The sequence below is a fragment of the Ovis aries genome, chromosome 2 (assembly GCF_016772045.2).
Source record: "Ovis aries strain OAR_USU_Benz2616 breed Rambouillet chromosome 2, ARS-UI_Ramb_v3.0, whole genome shotgun sequence".
NCBI lineage: Eukaryota > Metazoa > Chordata > Mammalia > Artiodactyla > Bovidae > Ovis > Ovis aries.
Genome location: NC_056055.1, coordinates 42,332,383 through 42,348,598, shown reverse-complemented (window position 1 = coordinate 42,348,598; position 16,216 = coordinate 42,332,383). Strand labels below are relative to the sequence as shown.

The following is a 16,216-nucleotide window of genomic DNA, read 5'->3' as shown; positions in this document are numbered from 1 at the left end:
CCACCAGGAAGAACTTTCTCTTTGACTATCCCCCACCTTTCTCCCTCTTCACCTGGCTGACTCCAGCTCACCCACTGAGCTACATCCTCCCTGGAAGTCCTCCCTAACAGAACCCTCCCTGAAGGTGAGCTCTCATTATATTCCATGCTCACCCTCCCCTCTCAGTGTATATTCATTCCACTTCACTGAAACTCGCTATTTACTTGTCTGTCACATTCCAACTGGAAGTGTCTCGAGGGCAGAAACTGTGTTTTGTTCAAAGTTAGTCTCAGCACCTGACACAGTCCCTGGTAAACAGGAGGTGCTCAGCAAATATTTGCTGAATGAGTATGTAAGTGTTCCAGCTGTCATTTAGCCTATAATATTAAAGCTGAGGGGGATTTTAGAAATCCAAAATTTATTCCACAAATTAGGAAACTGTGGACTCAAATTAAGTGATCTGTCAGAGCAATGAGCAGCAAACAAACTGAAAGCCAGATTTTTTTGGACTCCATATACAAGATCTTTTCAATGGTCACCAAGCCCAAAATTATTGAGTACAGTCACTCAGTCGTGTCTGACTTTTTGCGACCTCATGGACTGCAGCACACCAGGCTTCCATGTCCATCACCAACTCCTGGAGCTTGCTCAAACTCATGTCCATCAAGTCGGCAATGCCATCTAACCATCCTCTGTCGTTCCCTTCTCCTCCTGCCTTCCATCTTTCCCAGCATCAGGGTCTTTTCCAATGAGTTAGTTCTTCCCATCAGGTGGCCCAAGTATTGGAGTTTCAGCTTCAACATCAGTCCTTCCAATGAACATGCAGGACTGATCTCCTTTAGGATGGACTGGTTGGATCTCCTGGCAGTCCAAGAGACTCTTGAGAGTCTTTTCCAACACCACAGTTCAAAAGCATCAATTCTTCGGCACTCAGCTTTCTTTATGGTCCAACTCTCACATCCATACATAACTACTGGAAAAAAACACAGCTTTGATTACACAGACCTTTGTTGGCAAGGTAATATCTCTGCTTATTAATATGCTGGCTAGGTTGGTCATAGCTTTTTTTCCAAGGAGCAAACGTCTTTTAATTTCATGGCTGCAGTCACCATCTGCAGTGATTTTGGAGCCCCCAAAAATAAAGTCTGTTACTGTTTCCATTGTTTCCCCATCTATTTACCATGAACTGATGGGACCAGAGGCCATGATGTTAGTTTTCTGAATGTTGAGCTTTAAGCCAACTTTTTCACTCTCCTCTTTTACTTTCATCAAGAGGCTCTTTAGTTCTTCTTCACTTTCTGCTATAAGGGTGGTGTCATCTGCATATCTGAGGTTATTGATATTTCTCCTGGCAATCTTGATTCCAGCTTGTACTTCATCCAGCCCAGCGTTTCTCATGATGTACTCTGCATATAAATTAAACAAGCAGGGTGACAGTATACAGTCTTGACAGACTTCCGATTTGGAACCAGTCTATTGTTCCATGCCCAGTTCTAACTGTTGCTTCTTGACCTGCATACAGATTTCTGAGGAGGCAGGTCAGGTGGTCTGGTATTCCCATCTCTTTCAGAATTTTCCACAGTTTATTGTGATCCACACAGTCAAAGGCTTTGGCATAGTCAATAAAGCAAATGTAGATGTTTTTCTGGAACTCTCTTGCTTTTTCAATGGTCCAGCGGATGTTGGCAATTCGATCTCTGGTTCCTCTGCCTTTTCTAAATCCACCTTGAACATGTGGAAGTTCACAGTTCACATACTGTTGAAGCCTGGATTGGAGAATTTTGAGCATTACTTTGCTAGTATGTGAGATCAGTGCAATTGTGCAGTAGTTTGAATATTCTTTGGCATTGCCTTTCTTTGGGATTAGAATGAAAACTGACCTTTTCCAGTCCTGTGGTCACTGCTGAGTTTTTCAGATTTGCTGGCATATTGAGTGCAGCACTTTCACAGCATCATCTTATAGGGTTTGAAATAGCTCAACTGGAATTCCATCACCTCCACTAGCTTTGTTCATAGTTATGTTTCTTAAGGCCCATTTGACTTCTCATTCCAGGATGTCTGGCTTTAGGTGAGTGATCACACAATTGTAGTTATCTGGGTCATGAAGATCTTTTTTGTATAGTTCTTCTGTGTATTCTAGCCACCTCTTCTTAATATCTTCTGCTTCTGTTAGGTCCATACCATTTCTGTCCTTTATTGAGCCCATCTTTGCATGAAACGTTCCCTTGATATCTCTAATTTTCTTGAAAAGATCTCTAGTCTTTCCCATTCTGTTGTTTTCCTCTATTTCTTTGCATTGATCGCTGACGAAGGCTTTCTTATCTCTCCTTGCTATTCTTTGGAACTCTGCATTCAGATGCTTATGTCTTTCTTTTTTCCTTTGCTTTTTGCTTCTCTTCTTTGCTCAGGTATTTGTAAGGCAGAGGAATAGGACGGGGAGACCACTTCCCCCCCCACAAATTTATCAAAAGATCATTTGAATGCTGAGCAACTTCCACAAAACAACTTCTGAATACTGTCAGAGGACACCAGGCACCCAGAAATGCAGCCCATTCTCTTTGAAAGGAGGTAGAACAAAATATAAAAAAGACAAAAAGAGAGACAAAAGAGTTAGGGATGGAGACCTGTCCTGGGGAGGGAGTCATGAAGGAGGAGAAGTTTCCACACAGTAGGAAACTTTCTCACAGGTGGGTCTGCGGGGAGTTCTGGAATATCAGAAAGCAACATAACCGGGAGGTAAAAAAAAACCCACAGAATACATGCCTAACCACAAATGCAGAAAGGAGAACTTTCCTGTGAAAGGCTCTAACCTAACAATCTAATAGGCAGCCTGGCCTGCTCACAGAACAAAGGAGAGGGAATACCAAAGGAGAGCAAGCAGGCTCCCTACCAGCCCTTCCCAGCCCAGAGGCAGAGAGGCAGGTTTGCAATAGTCAGAGCTGGAAGGCAAGGGGCTGCTACAATCTCAGCCCCAGGGATGGCATCTTCCACCAAACTGTGAGCAGGCTCCTAGCTGCTAACCATGTCTTCCTGAGATCCTAGATGGTTGACATTCGCCAGGAGGGTTGTAGCCTGAGATCAGCTCTCCAGAGGAGACATACGGCACACCTGAGACGGTATTCTCACGGCACACTGGGGGAAACTGAGCAGCTGGGACTGAGGAGGTGATTAAGACACATGGGCCACCTGGGACAGTATGCTTGCCAAGCACCTGGCTGCCTGAGCTGCTCAGACCTGGGAAGGGCACAAAACACACGCCCAACCCACAGACACTAAGCCAGAACTGTGTCTGAGTGTCTCCTCCGGAGGTATGGGTCAGCAGTGGCCGGCCGCAGGGGCTATGGGTATGGCAGACCTGGTATGGCATAAGCCCTCTTGGAGGTGGTCACCATTAACCCCACCACAGAACCACCAGAACACACAGGACTGGGGAAATAGACTCTTGGAAGGCATGAATAAAACCTTGTAGGCACAAGGACCCAGGAGAAAGGAGCAGTGACCCCACAGAAAACTGACCCAGACATGCCATGAGTATCCAGGAGTCTCTGGTGGAGGTGTGGGTCGACAGTGGCCTGCTTCAGGGTCAGAGGCACTGGTTGCAGCAGTAAGTGCATGGGACCTTTTGAAGGAGGTCGCCATTATCTTCATTACCTCCACCATAGTTTGGCCTCAGTTCAAGCAACAGGGAGGGAACACAGTCCTTCCCATCAACAGAAAATTGGATTAAAGATTTACTGAACACAGCCCCACCCATCAGAACAAGACCCAGTTTCCCCCTCAGTCAGTCTCTCCCATCAGGAAGCTTCCTCTTATCCATCAGAGGACAGAATGAAAATCACAATCAGAGAAAACTAACCAAACTGATCACATGGACCACAGCCTTGTCTAGCTCAATGAAACTATGAGCCATACCATGTAGGGCCACCCAAGACAGACAGGTCATGGCGGAGAGTTCTGACAAAACATGGTCCACTGGAGAAGGAAATGGTTAACCACTTCAGTATTCTTGCCTTGAGAACCCCATGAACAGCAGGAAAAAGCAAAAAGGTATGACACTTAAAGATGAACTCGCCAGGTTGGTAAATGCCCAATATGATACTGAAGAAGAGTGGAGAAATAACTCCAGAAAGAAGAGACAGAGCCAAAGCAAAAACAACACCCAGCTGTGGATGTGACGGGTGATGGAAGCAAAGTCCGATGCTTTAAAGAGCAATATTGCATACGAACCGGGAATGTTAGGTCCATGAATCAAGGCAAATTGGAAGTGGTCGAACAGGAGAAGGCAAGAGTGAACATAGACATTTTAGGCATCAGTGAACTAAGATGGACTGGAATGTCTGAATTTAACTCAGATGACCGTTATACCTACTACTGTGGGCAGGAATCCCTTAGAAGAAATGGAGTAGCCATCATAGTCAATAAAAGAGTCCAGAATGCAGTACTTGGATGCAATCTCAAAACGACAGAATGATCTCTGTTCGTTTCCAAGGCAAATTATTCAATATCATGGTAATCCAAGTCTATGCCCTGACCAGTAATGCTGAATAAGCTGGAAATTGAACAGTTCTTTGAAGACCTCCAGGACTTTCTAGAACACTCAAAAAAAGATATCCTCTTCATTAGAGGGGATTGGAATGCGAAAGTAGGAAGTCAAGAGCTACCTGGAGTAACAGGCAAATTTGGCCTTGTAGTACAAAATTAAGCAGGGCAAAGGCTTACAGAGTTTTGCCAAGAGAACACACTGGTCATAGCAAACACCCTCTTTCAACAACACAAGAGAAGACTCTACACATGGACGTTACCAGATGGTCAATACCAAAATCTGATTGATTATATTCTTTGCAGCCAAAGATGAAGAAGCTCTATACAGTCAGCAAAAACAAGACTGGGAGCTGACTGTGGCTCAGATCATGAACTCCTTATTGCCAAATTCAGACTTAAATTGAAGAAAGTAGGGAAAACCACTAGACTATTCAGGTATGACCTAAATCAAATCCCTTACCATTATACAGTGGAAATGACAAATAGATTCAAGGGATTAGATCTGACAGACAGAGTGCCTGAAGAACTATGGATGGAGGTTCATGACACTGTTCAGGAGGCAGTGATCAAGACCATCTCCAAGACAAAGAACCTGGTTACCGAGCAGATATTTACTGTTTACATACCGGGTTTTATTTTCATGACCACAGGCTTTCGGTTTTTATCCCTCATTTGCCTGATATCCAACAGATCGTGAGGATTGCCATTGTGCCGTGGCCAGCAATAGACAAATATCCGAGACCCGCTGCTCCCACAGTCCACCACGATGCCATAGTTCACGTTGGGGTTATTGGTGTCTGTAGCTTCAATGTCAGTAACTCGTGCCAAGTACCTTGTTTAGAGAAACAAACATACTTTTACTGAGACAGGGACGATCCATAATGCAATACACAAATACCAAGTCAGTGATCTGTAAGCTATGTGGCACTACCACCAGAACATTTCTACAACCGTCAAATGATCAAAAAAATCAAAAGGAAACAAAAAAGTGACGATGACAAAAGTAACCTAAACCAGATACACACTCTTCATTGTTTTAGGTAAGTTCAAATGAGCTCTGAAAAGCAAAACTCTATTTTCCAGCTATCAACAGTAACTGAAAAATCAGCTTTAAATGTTATCACAGGAGAAGCTTATGCTCAAATCCTCTTATGATGTGGATTTGGTGGTTAATAATTAAACAGTTTCAAACAGTTTAGTTTTTCATGCCATGCTGTATTGGGTACAAAATCCGTTTCCTCCAGCCACATGCTCCTTAAATTCCAACCTAATTCCCAAAGTCTTGAAGCCATAGGATGAAGGTATGGCATACCATCTAGAAAACACATTTGTTTTCCTCCTACCTTTGAAACTTCTTGTCTTTGGAGAGCCGTCCATACTTATTTCGGATTATGACGACAGAAAAGTATAAAAGTGAGACAGCAGCAGCCAGAAGGCTGATGACGACAATCTGGCGTAAGTTGGTGTTCAGAATTCGGGGACACCCCACTGGAGAGATGCTGAAATGCCAGGAAGCAGGAAAAAGACAGGAGATGCCAATCCTGAAATGCCAAAAGACAGGTTTAGCTAAAACAGTTTGCTCCACAGAGGCCTCCCCTCACCTCCACTGATCCAAATACAAGACCTTCACCAGGAGCCGCCCCTATGTTCCTGCTGGAAGGCCTTTTGTAGACCAGCCTCTTCCACATTGCTATTGTGCTATGTAAAATAGCCAAAATTATAAAATCCGATGAATGAGAATTAAGCCCTGATGATTATGACTTTTCTGCGTTCCCTCCCTTTCTGGGGAGTATTAGGTAGTTTTTATTTTTACCTTGCCTCATTCCAAAAATAGAATTAGAGATAGTTTATAAGAATTAAGTTCAATAAAGTAAATAAGTAAATGTATAATAAAGCCAGGTTTAAGGATGATGAATTTAGAGTACAAAAAAGCATGTAATAAGGAAAGCCTGCAAAGGTGGCTGAGCATGCTAGCGGCCAAAACTTTGCTGTTACAGTGGAAACATAAGCAGTCCAGGCAGAAGCAGATTCTTTAACACTGAATTCCAGGCCAATCTCTCCCTGGTGACTGCATGAGAAGATGGGAAATAAAACAGTATCTTTAACAACGTCCCTGCAATGGTCAATAAATACATTTTGTGTACTCTGTGTTTTTAGAAATACTCCTGAGACATTTCTCCAAATAAACTTTCTTCTCAGTTTACGTCAGGAACAGGCTTAAAAATTTTTTTTGCTGCCTTTGGGATAAATTCTATTGTTTTACAGTTAATCGACACTCTTTCCTTTAAAGAGTGTTTTATGGACTAAAGTATCTCACAGAAGGGGGAGGTAGCCTGCTAACCCAGTGGAATTTTCTATTTGTAGTTTCTGGTTACCATATGGGTTCCTGGGCCACTCTATGGAGTTTATCACCCCTTCCCATATCTCTGAAGCTTACAGACCTCTCTCCTGTGCTTAATTCAACTGCTCCCAGATCCCAGCATGCATGCCCTTTATGATAACTTACACTAACCCCTGTCGAATCCACCTGGCATGACCACTTTCCTTCTGTGACAGGCACCCCACTGGGGCCCTGGAAGAACAAGTGTTCAACGGAAGTGTAACACAACTGAACACATTTCACTTGAGATTTAGATTTTCCTCCCCATGGGGACCTGTTTCTGTGGCACTGAAATCTCGGGTTTTACAGTGCCCATGATTAGGCACCATCACTCACCTCCCCATGCTGATGGGTCAGAGATCAGGCAAGACTCTGGGAATCAGTCCTCACACACCATCACCGCAGTCCTACTGGCGTTAGAGCCCTCCTATTCTAGGAAGTGGGGAAAATCACAAAGATGGCACACTCCAAGTAAACGTCTATGTTACTTATCAAAGGGATGCTTAACTTATTATTATATTTTTTAAATTATGAAAGTATGATAACACATTTACAGGAGACTTGGAAAACACAGAACAAAGTTACATAGAGCTCCATTATATATTACAATTAGTAAAAAATAAATTGTAGATAAATTTTCAGTTGGAGTTTCAATGTCAAACTCCCAAAAATTAATAAAATGAATAAATAGAAAAGTAGAAGGAAATAGGAGACCTGAAAAACACCATGGACCAATTCAACATAATTAAGATTCATATAGTTTTTGCACAATAGTAGGATACAAATTCTGTTCAAATTCTCAAAAGGGTGTTTAAATCTAAGCATACAAAAACTGGTCTGTGATCCCAGCATTGGAGCTCTTAGCAGGGTTTATTCCAAGCAACACACTTTTAAGTTAATTTCATGCTGTCAGAGATACAGGCCTAAATCAATAGAGATAATCACAGTCTGGCACTAGTTAATGCTTTCTACCCAAAAGCAAGTCAGTGACCCCAAAATACAGGTCACCAAACAGTCTAAACTGCCTAATGGTGCTGCATGTTAAGGGAGGTGAGGGGTGGGAGGAGGAGGTGGGCAGAATGACTGACTGAATGGGAACCTGAGCTATCCATGCATCTGGTTCATCTAGTAGATCCCTCTTTCATGCACAAAGTCCCAGGTAAGGCACCACGCTCCTAGTGAGTTCTGTCACTTCCCAGTGGCTGCCACTCCTCCACCCGAGACCTCACATCACAGACAGAACACGGGTCTAAGCAAGGGCTTCCTTCCGACTTGCTGGACCCAAACGACAAGAGATAGTGGGTCTCTTTCTTGGTCTTGTGGCCCTGCTTCACTGCTCCCAGGCTCTCAGGACAGCTGTCTCCCCTAGTCTGCTTCTTAGCTCTTGATCAAGACCTTCTCAGGACTCTCCACGTCTCGGTGCCTCTGCACATCCCATCTGTTCTGTTCCCTGTAGGTTTCCTGTCTTGGCTCCAATCTCTCCTAACCCTAATCTCTGTTACTGGTCATCTTCACTTATTGCCTCAATGACCCGATAGCTGACAACTAACTTTCTCCACCCCAAGCTTCTTCTCTAAGTTACAGATACATATCTTCCAGCACCTACTGATAACCCCATCTGAACATCATGCGGACCTGTGAGAAACACTTCTGAAACTGAACCCTTTCACTGTGGCCCCATTCTGCTCCTCCCATGCTCCTCCTTGCTATCTCAATGCCCTAAACACTCAAAGCAGAAAACTAAGGAGCTGGGCCTGACCCCTCCCTCTCCTTCATCCTCCAGAGCCAATTTCTTACAAAGTCCTTCCATTTCTTTCTCTTTTTTTGGAGGCAAGGAATATGACTTTATTTGGAAAGCCGGCTGACCAAGAAGATGGCAGACTAATGTCTCAGAGTCTTTGAGTCCTTCCATTTCTTTAACCTCAGTTTCTCTAAAGTCTGTCCCTTTTCTTGACACTTTTGCCTGAGGTCTCTTTCTTATCTCTTATTTTCACCCAGCCTATGTGGACAGCAGCCCAACTAGTCTGTCTCCCACCTGCAGTCTCAACCCCTCAGCTACCCAATCCCTTGCTGATAGCTTCAGGCAGATTCTTCATCATAAACTGACAGCCACTGTCCCTGCTCAGGTCCAGGAGCCTGGTAATCTTGTGCTGGGAATCCTCCAAAGGCTCCCCTCTCATGTAAATAAAGGCCAAAGGCTGTACCCTGACTCCCGGTCCAATGGGACCCCCACCTGCCACTGCTCTGATCCTCTCCCTTTCTCACTCCACCCCAGCCACACTGGCGTCCTCGCTGTCTTCATCCACGCCAGGTGCTGTCTGGTCTTAGGGTCTCTGAATGTGCTGCTCCTTCTGGTTATAAATAATCCATACGACTTTTTTTTTTTTTTTTCCACTCCCTTCAGACTTTTACTTGATGGCACCTTCTCAAGGCCTGCCCTGGCCACCCAATCTAAAACTGCAAGCTCTCCATCCAGCTCCCAACCCTGAGTTATTTTTTCTCCTCAGTGTTTATGTATTTACTAACTTCTTATACAGTGCCAGGCCCTGTTCAAATGCTTTACAAATACTCATCTATTTCTCCTATCAATCACCAAGGTAGGTACTATTTGCATAATATTTTATAGATGAACAGAGAGGCTAAGTAATGTGCCTGAGGTCACGTTGCTAATAAAAGTGATTCTAAATAAAAGAGCTGAGATTCAAGCATGTGAATCCATACACCTAGCCACACAGTCTTCTAACGAACTGGGTGTGTGTGTGTTTGCATTTCTCTTGCCCATATGTCTCCTCTTCCAGAATGCAAGCCCCACAAGGGGCCAGATTTAGGTCTGCTTGGCTGGTGGCTGCATTCCCAGCATGGCAACCCCTAGGAAAGAGCCTGGCAAGAAGTCAAGCTGCAGAGTTCTGCGATTCAAAAAGGTTACGAACTTACACATAATCTTTCCAAAACAAGCAGGAATAATGATAACCTCCCAACTTTTCTCTCTCACTCAGGAAAATGTTCTGTCTTTAGGATGGTAAAGGAGGTCCCATTTGATCTAGCCTTATGCTATTCCATACAGCAGCCACTGCCATGTGTGGGTGAAATAATTAAAATTAAAAATTCAATTTCTCCAGGCTCCAGATATAGAAAATAAACTAAGTAGTTACCAGTGGGGAGGGAAAAGGAGGGAGAGGCAAGTGAAGGGTAGGGAATTAATAGGTACAAACTACTATGTATAAAACAGACAAGCTACAAGGATATATCGTCCAGCACAGGGAATATAGCCAGTATTTTGTAATTACTATAAATGGAGCACAATCTTTAAGAATTGTGAATCACTGTGTTGCACACCTGAAACTTACATAATATTGTACATCAACTCTATTCCGATTTAAGAATTATATTCTGGGTAAACAATAACTGTTGTATGTAACAATCTTTATGTGTATAGATGCTTTTTTAATGAATGAAATAAAATGTATTTAAAAGGGAGGGAATCAGTTCACTCTGTCGGCTGCACAAGCCACATGTCAAGTGCTGCAGAGCCACACACAGCCTCTGCCTCAGAAGGCTTGTTCTGGCCCCTGGCTATCTTTCTAGTCTTATCCCCTGACTGACAGACTAGCCAGACCAGTACTCTGTACTCCGCCATACTAAACACGAGCTGAGGGTCCCTGGAATGCTCCCATCCCTCTACATTTGTAGAATGGCTCTCTGGCTCTGGTCCGTCTGTTGGTGCTCCTATGTGCTTCTCAAGCTGCTGGTTCAGCATGATCCCTCTGGGAGGACTTCCCTAGTCCGCACGTCCTTAGAGTACTGGCTCTGTACAGTAGTCAGCTACAATGCTACGCTTACGCTTCACTTTCTCATTACATGGTAAGCCCCTCAATGGCAGGAACAGCCTCTTATCCCTCTGTTTCCCCAGTGACCAGTGCCTGTCACAGAAGTGACCAGCAACTACTGCTTGTTTCATGGGTCGCTGGGACCACGAGACATAAAGATGAATCAGATATGGACCCAGCCCTTGAAGAATTTACAATGAAGAAGAGGGAACAAAACATACACACAAAGATGTTATAAAATAAAAAGGATTAATAATGCCTACCTGGGGGCATTATTACCCCCTACAGGGTAAAATCACTGTAATTAGTTTGGGTTTTGATATGGTGTCTATATTGTACCATGTACCCTAAACTTAGGACAAACAGTATTTGTGATTTAAGAATTCACATGAAATGGGAAAAAATGCCAATATAAATATGTTTTATGTATTTTTATATCTACTTTTAGTATCTGAATAAGGTGAGATTACTACAGCATACCTTTTATTAGAATACCAATGGCTCAAAGATTTAAATATCAAATAATTCACAAAAATGTAAGATGAAAATGTAGTATTTATCTAATTCCAGAATAGGTAAGATTTTTCTTCAAGTGACATCAGTGTCTCAAACTATAAATAAAAGACATCTACTTATGAGTTTAAGACTTCTGAGAGTTAAAAATATGCCTTTCTCAAACACACAAAGCTTGGGGAAATTACGTGCAATACACCTGACGCAAAGTAAATACCCTTTACATACGAAAAATTTCTTATAAATAAAAAAGAGAAACATTGGAACAGAAAAATGAGCAAGGACAATTGGAGATGAACAGAATAAGAATTCTGAATGAAGTCAGAATCTAACTTCACTGGTATTTTGAGAAATATAAATAAAAACAAGGTTTTATCACTATCAGTTGGCAAAGATTAAAGTCTGATGATACTATGCTAACCAGTGGGAGGCGAACAGGTTGTGAGCACCCCTGGAGAGAATCTAAATATATACTCACCTTCTGGGGGCATACAGGTAACATATGTGAAAATTTTAAACATGCTTACCCTCTGTTCTACCCGTCATGGCAATTTGTCTTCAGGAAATAATAAGATAAATTCACTAAAACACATATAAAGATGTTCATCATAGTATTATTTAGAATAGCAAAACACTGTTACTAAGTGCCAAAATGCCTTTTGGCGGTGGGTTACATTAAACACGGCCCACATATGCGATGGACTACAGTGTGACTATTAAACATGCTGACACACAGAGGGAAGGAGAAAAGAGAGGACATTTCAAAAGAGAAATGCACTGTAAGGATGCACCATAGCAAACATAGGAAATGTTATTTAATCTAGTGTTTGTCTTAGGACTTTTTTTTTTTTTTCAAATATGTGATGACCGTGAGAATAGAAAGATATTTTTATAAGTTACAAAATTTGTGTTTAAAGACAGAAAATAGGACAGCTTATAAATTGCTGAAATAATTATGTTCATTTAGGACAATATTTATTTAGTATTACCCAGGAGACAACAATATGGTAATGTGATCTTCAAACGTAAACTCCAGTTGTATTTGCAGCTAAGAATCTTGGCACCACAGTTTAGGAAGGCAAACTCAGCAATATTACGTAAAACTGCCATGATTTTAAAAGGCCCAAGCTGTGTGAGACCTATCACCAAAGAGATGCATTAACTCGCATGATTTCAGGTGATGGGGCCCCGTTCAGCTGAACATTTCTTAACAGAATGAGGTACATCAGGTCCTGAGTCAAAATCTTTCTCAGTCAGTCTCTCCCTGACAGTCCTATGCGAAACAGTGAAAACAATACCAGTCAACTGCAAAGTGAAATGGCTCCCATGGTGAAAAATGCAGGATGCAGTGATACAGATATTAGCAAATACTGAAATCACAGGCAAACAAAATTGCAGACAAATGAGACTCCGGAAGAGCCAGACCTCTGAGTAAGATGCTAAGATGACATGAGAGTGCTGCAAAACAGAACGATATGAGTAGCAAAGGGTTACAAAAGGGCTTGGAAAAATCAAAAGGTCATCAACAGGCAAAATTCTGTAAGGAATGACTGTGTCGGTGAGAGCAAGAGGCTGAAGTAGGGATGCGGCATGGCACTCAGTTGTGGGAAAAATACATCAAAACAACTTGATTTATTCATTAAGAAGAATGTATGGTAACAAATGTTGGCAAGAATGTAGAAAAAGAGGAACTGTGAGCATTGTTGGCAGAATGTAAACTGGTGCAGCCACTAAGGAAAACAGTATGGAGGTTCCTCAAAAAATACTGGAAGTACCACATGATCCAGCAATCCCATTTCTGGGTATTTTTCCGTAGAGGACAAAAACACTAATTTGAAGAGATATATGTACACCTGTGTTCACAGCTGGATTATCAGCAATAGCCATGATATGGAAGCAGTCAAAATGCCCAACAGATGGATAAAACACCTATGGTGTATGTACATATAGTGAAATATTACTTGGCCACAAAAAAGAATGAAATCTTGTCATTTGTGACAACATGGATGGACATGGAGGGCATTCAACTTACATGTGAAATCTAAAACACAAATGAACAAACATCACAAAATACAGAGACAAACATACAGAGAGCAAACTGGTGGTTGCAAGAAGGGTAGGGAATGGCAGGAGGAGAGAAATAGGTGAGGAAGATTAAAAGGTAAAAATTACAGTTACGAAATAAATGAGTCACAGGGATGAAATTTACATATGCAATTCAGCCAATAATATTGTAACAAATTTGTATGGTGACAGAGGGTAACCAGACTTATGTTTTTTACACATTTTTTGTCATGTACAGGGTTATCGAATGTACATATATAGGATTCCCTATGCTGTGCACCTGGAACCAACACAGTGTTGTAGGGCAATTATACTCCAATATTTTTTAAATAAGAGAGGGGAGGAAGAATGTACATAGTTGCATTTATGATCTACATTTTCTTCATATTTATTTTACATTTAAAATTTTATTTTTCAATAGCAAGTCCTAACCAAACCTCTCTTGCCTGGAGAATCCCAGGGACGGGGGAGCCTGGTGGGCTTCTGTCTATGGGATCACACAGAGTCGGACACGACTGAAGTGACTTAGCAGCAGTAGCAGCAACCAAACCTCTTCCTTACCTCTCACCATTCACTTGCAAACTTCTGGTCCCCATTTTAAATGATCTCTTTTCTGGTCACACTTTTCCCTGCATCACCTCTGCAGCTTCCTGGATCTGCAACTCTGACTTCCTTCAAGTTTCAGTTCCACATCTGGGGCTTTCCCTATTATCGCAAACTCGTTTAGTCTAAGTTTGGGCTCACAAACCTTTGACACAAACTAATGCCCCTTTCCAAATTCCCCAGGTCTAAGAGGAGTATCACCATGAATTGGGGTTACCTGGTTCTCAACTCTGATTCCCAACTATCTGTATGTTGTAAGTTTATGTTGGTCATCAGGTCCTGCCAATTCTTCCTCAAAGAGTCCACACATCTAAAATGACCACAGCAGACACCGCTAGCTCACGACAGATCTCTATGTGGAAGACCTTTCTTTGGAAACACTTCTTTGTAAAACACTACCTTCACAGTATGACCAGCTCAAGACTCTCCCAGAGCTTATGGGTCAACAACTTCCCTGTGTGGCATCCCTGAGACCTTGCATCCATCAAAGTCTCATCTTTAAAAAAAAAAAAAATTTTTTTTTTTTTTTAATATTGGGAGTATAGCTGATTAACAATGTTGTGTTAGTTTCAGGTGTAAAACAAAATAATTCATTTATACATTTACATTATCTATTCTTTTTTCAACTTCTTTTCCCAATTGGGGTGGTATAGAATATTGAGCAGAGTTCCCTCATCTTATTTCACCAACCTGTTCTCTTCTTGCTCCAGATAACCTCTCTCTACTCTAGACATGCGGTTTGCTCCTCTCCCACACAAGCTGTTCTCATTCTTGCCTTGGGCCTTAAGTCACTTCCTACTAACTCTTATGTCCTGCTCACAATATTACAATTTTCTCAAAGCACAGGTCAATATTTTTCTTTGCCAAGATCTGATCTGTAATACTTCTGTTTTCCCACACTCAATCTTCTCTGTATTTATGTGTAGTCTATTTTAAATAAACATGCTGAATAAAAATGTAAAGAATATAAGTACCTAGATCAACTTTTGTTTCTTCTTTCCAGGCTATATACACAAGGGGTGAGATCATGTAGCTCTATGAGGCTTGGAAGGATGTAAACCATAGATTCAAAATGCAACAAATACAAGTGATAAATCAATATTAAGGTGGACAATGAAATCAACAAACTACTTAGACAAATTAATGCTCCATTTTGTAATTCTGCTAATGTGTCAAAACAGAATGAACAGACCTGATACCAAGACATGATAACATTAAATGTAAGATAACACAAAGAATATGATTCTCTTCGGCCTCTCCAAGCCTAGAAATTATTTTCATCACACAAAACAGAACACACTAAAGACTTCAATATGACATTAAACTAGGGATTTGAGTCTCTCATTTAGAGTTCTTTAATAACCTAGTGTATCTTCTAGCATGGAAGTTCCTAAATTGAGAGGCATCTCTTTACTTTGCTACTAGGGCCAAATGTTCTCTGAAAACGCTTCACACTTCAGTGTTCCTCCAACTGGGGTCTGAGGAGCCCTGCGGGTTCTGAGACAAACTCCAGAGAATGAGTGAACATCTTTTAAAGGTGTTCACACATTACTCAAGTTTGAGAAACATAGGTCTTACCATCACTTTATCGCCCAATTAGCTCTATTTTCTCAATGAAGCTACTTAGATTTAGATTTTAGAGAAATTTAAAGCATGAATCATGGTAAAAGCAGAGCAAAGCAAAAACGATGCTGACTTGTAAATGTCATGACCAGGTGGCAGGTAAGACCCGCAGGGTCCTGAGTGCAGCATCCATTTCCCCAGCCAGGTCCCTCCCTAGTGCGGGCCAACCCGGGCCCACTACGTGTCGGAGGGGAAATCAACGCGGTCACTGAGCGGGTGCAGCAGCACGGTTGCCAGCTTTCTCTCGTCAGGGGCGGGGGGGAAAAGCACCTGCAGCCCAGGGTCACGGGCGCTGACGGCGGGCGCCCGGAGGCTGCCGAGCGGCCCGGGCGGTGGGAGCCGCTGACGCGGGGAAGGCCCCCGGGGCAGAGCGGCAGGTTCGCGGCCTCGCCGCCTCGTTGGGCCCCGCTCCAACCGTCCCCACTTCGGCCACCCACCCTCCCCCTCATCCGCGCCAGAAAGGCCGCCTCACCTGCTCGGCTACGTCCGACTCGGAGGCCGGGGCTCCCGGGAGTGGGGACTCGCGGGTGGAGCGCATCACGGCCACAGCGGCGAGGCGGTGCAGGCAACGCCGACACGACTTCCCGGGAGGGCAGGGGAGGTGGGGGGGGGAATAGCTCCCCAGGAGCTCCGCTCCTTTCCGGTAGCGGGCCCGCCACTCCTCCGCCACCCGAGTCACGTCACT

The 16,216-nt window shown here is 42.9% G+C and overlaps 1 protein-coding gene across 3 annotated transcripts in view; it reads right to left on the bottom strand.

Moving 5' to 3' along the window:
* ENTPD4 (ectonucleoside triphosphate diphosphohydrolase 4) overlaps positions 1-16,216 on the bottom strand; it is a 37,149-nt gene extending 20,933 nt beyond the window's left edge. For 2 of the 3 annotated variants that reach the window (XM_015093092.3, XM_015093094.3), the window contains exons 1-4: positions 16,004-16,216; positions 7,238-7,333; positions 5,865-6,062; positions 5,148-5,353 (exon numbers count right to left, since the gene is read on the bottom strand). In XM_015093092.3, coding sequence (XP_014948578.2) covers positions 5,148-5,353; positions 5,865-6,062; positions 7,238-7,245 — 412 coding nt within the window. In that variant the 5' untranslated portion in view covers positions 7,246-7,333; positions 16,004-16,216. The remainder of the gene's footprint in view (positions 1-5,147; positions 5,354-5,864; positions 6,063-7,237; positions 7,334-16,003) is intronic. The other variant, XM_015093093.3, reaches the window with a different exon arrangement.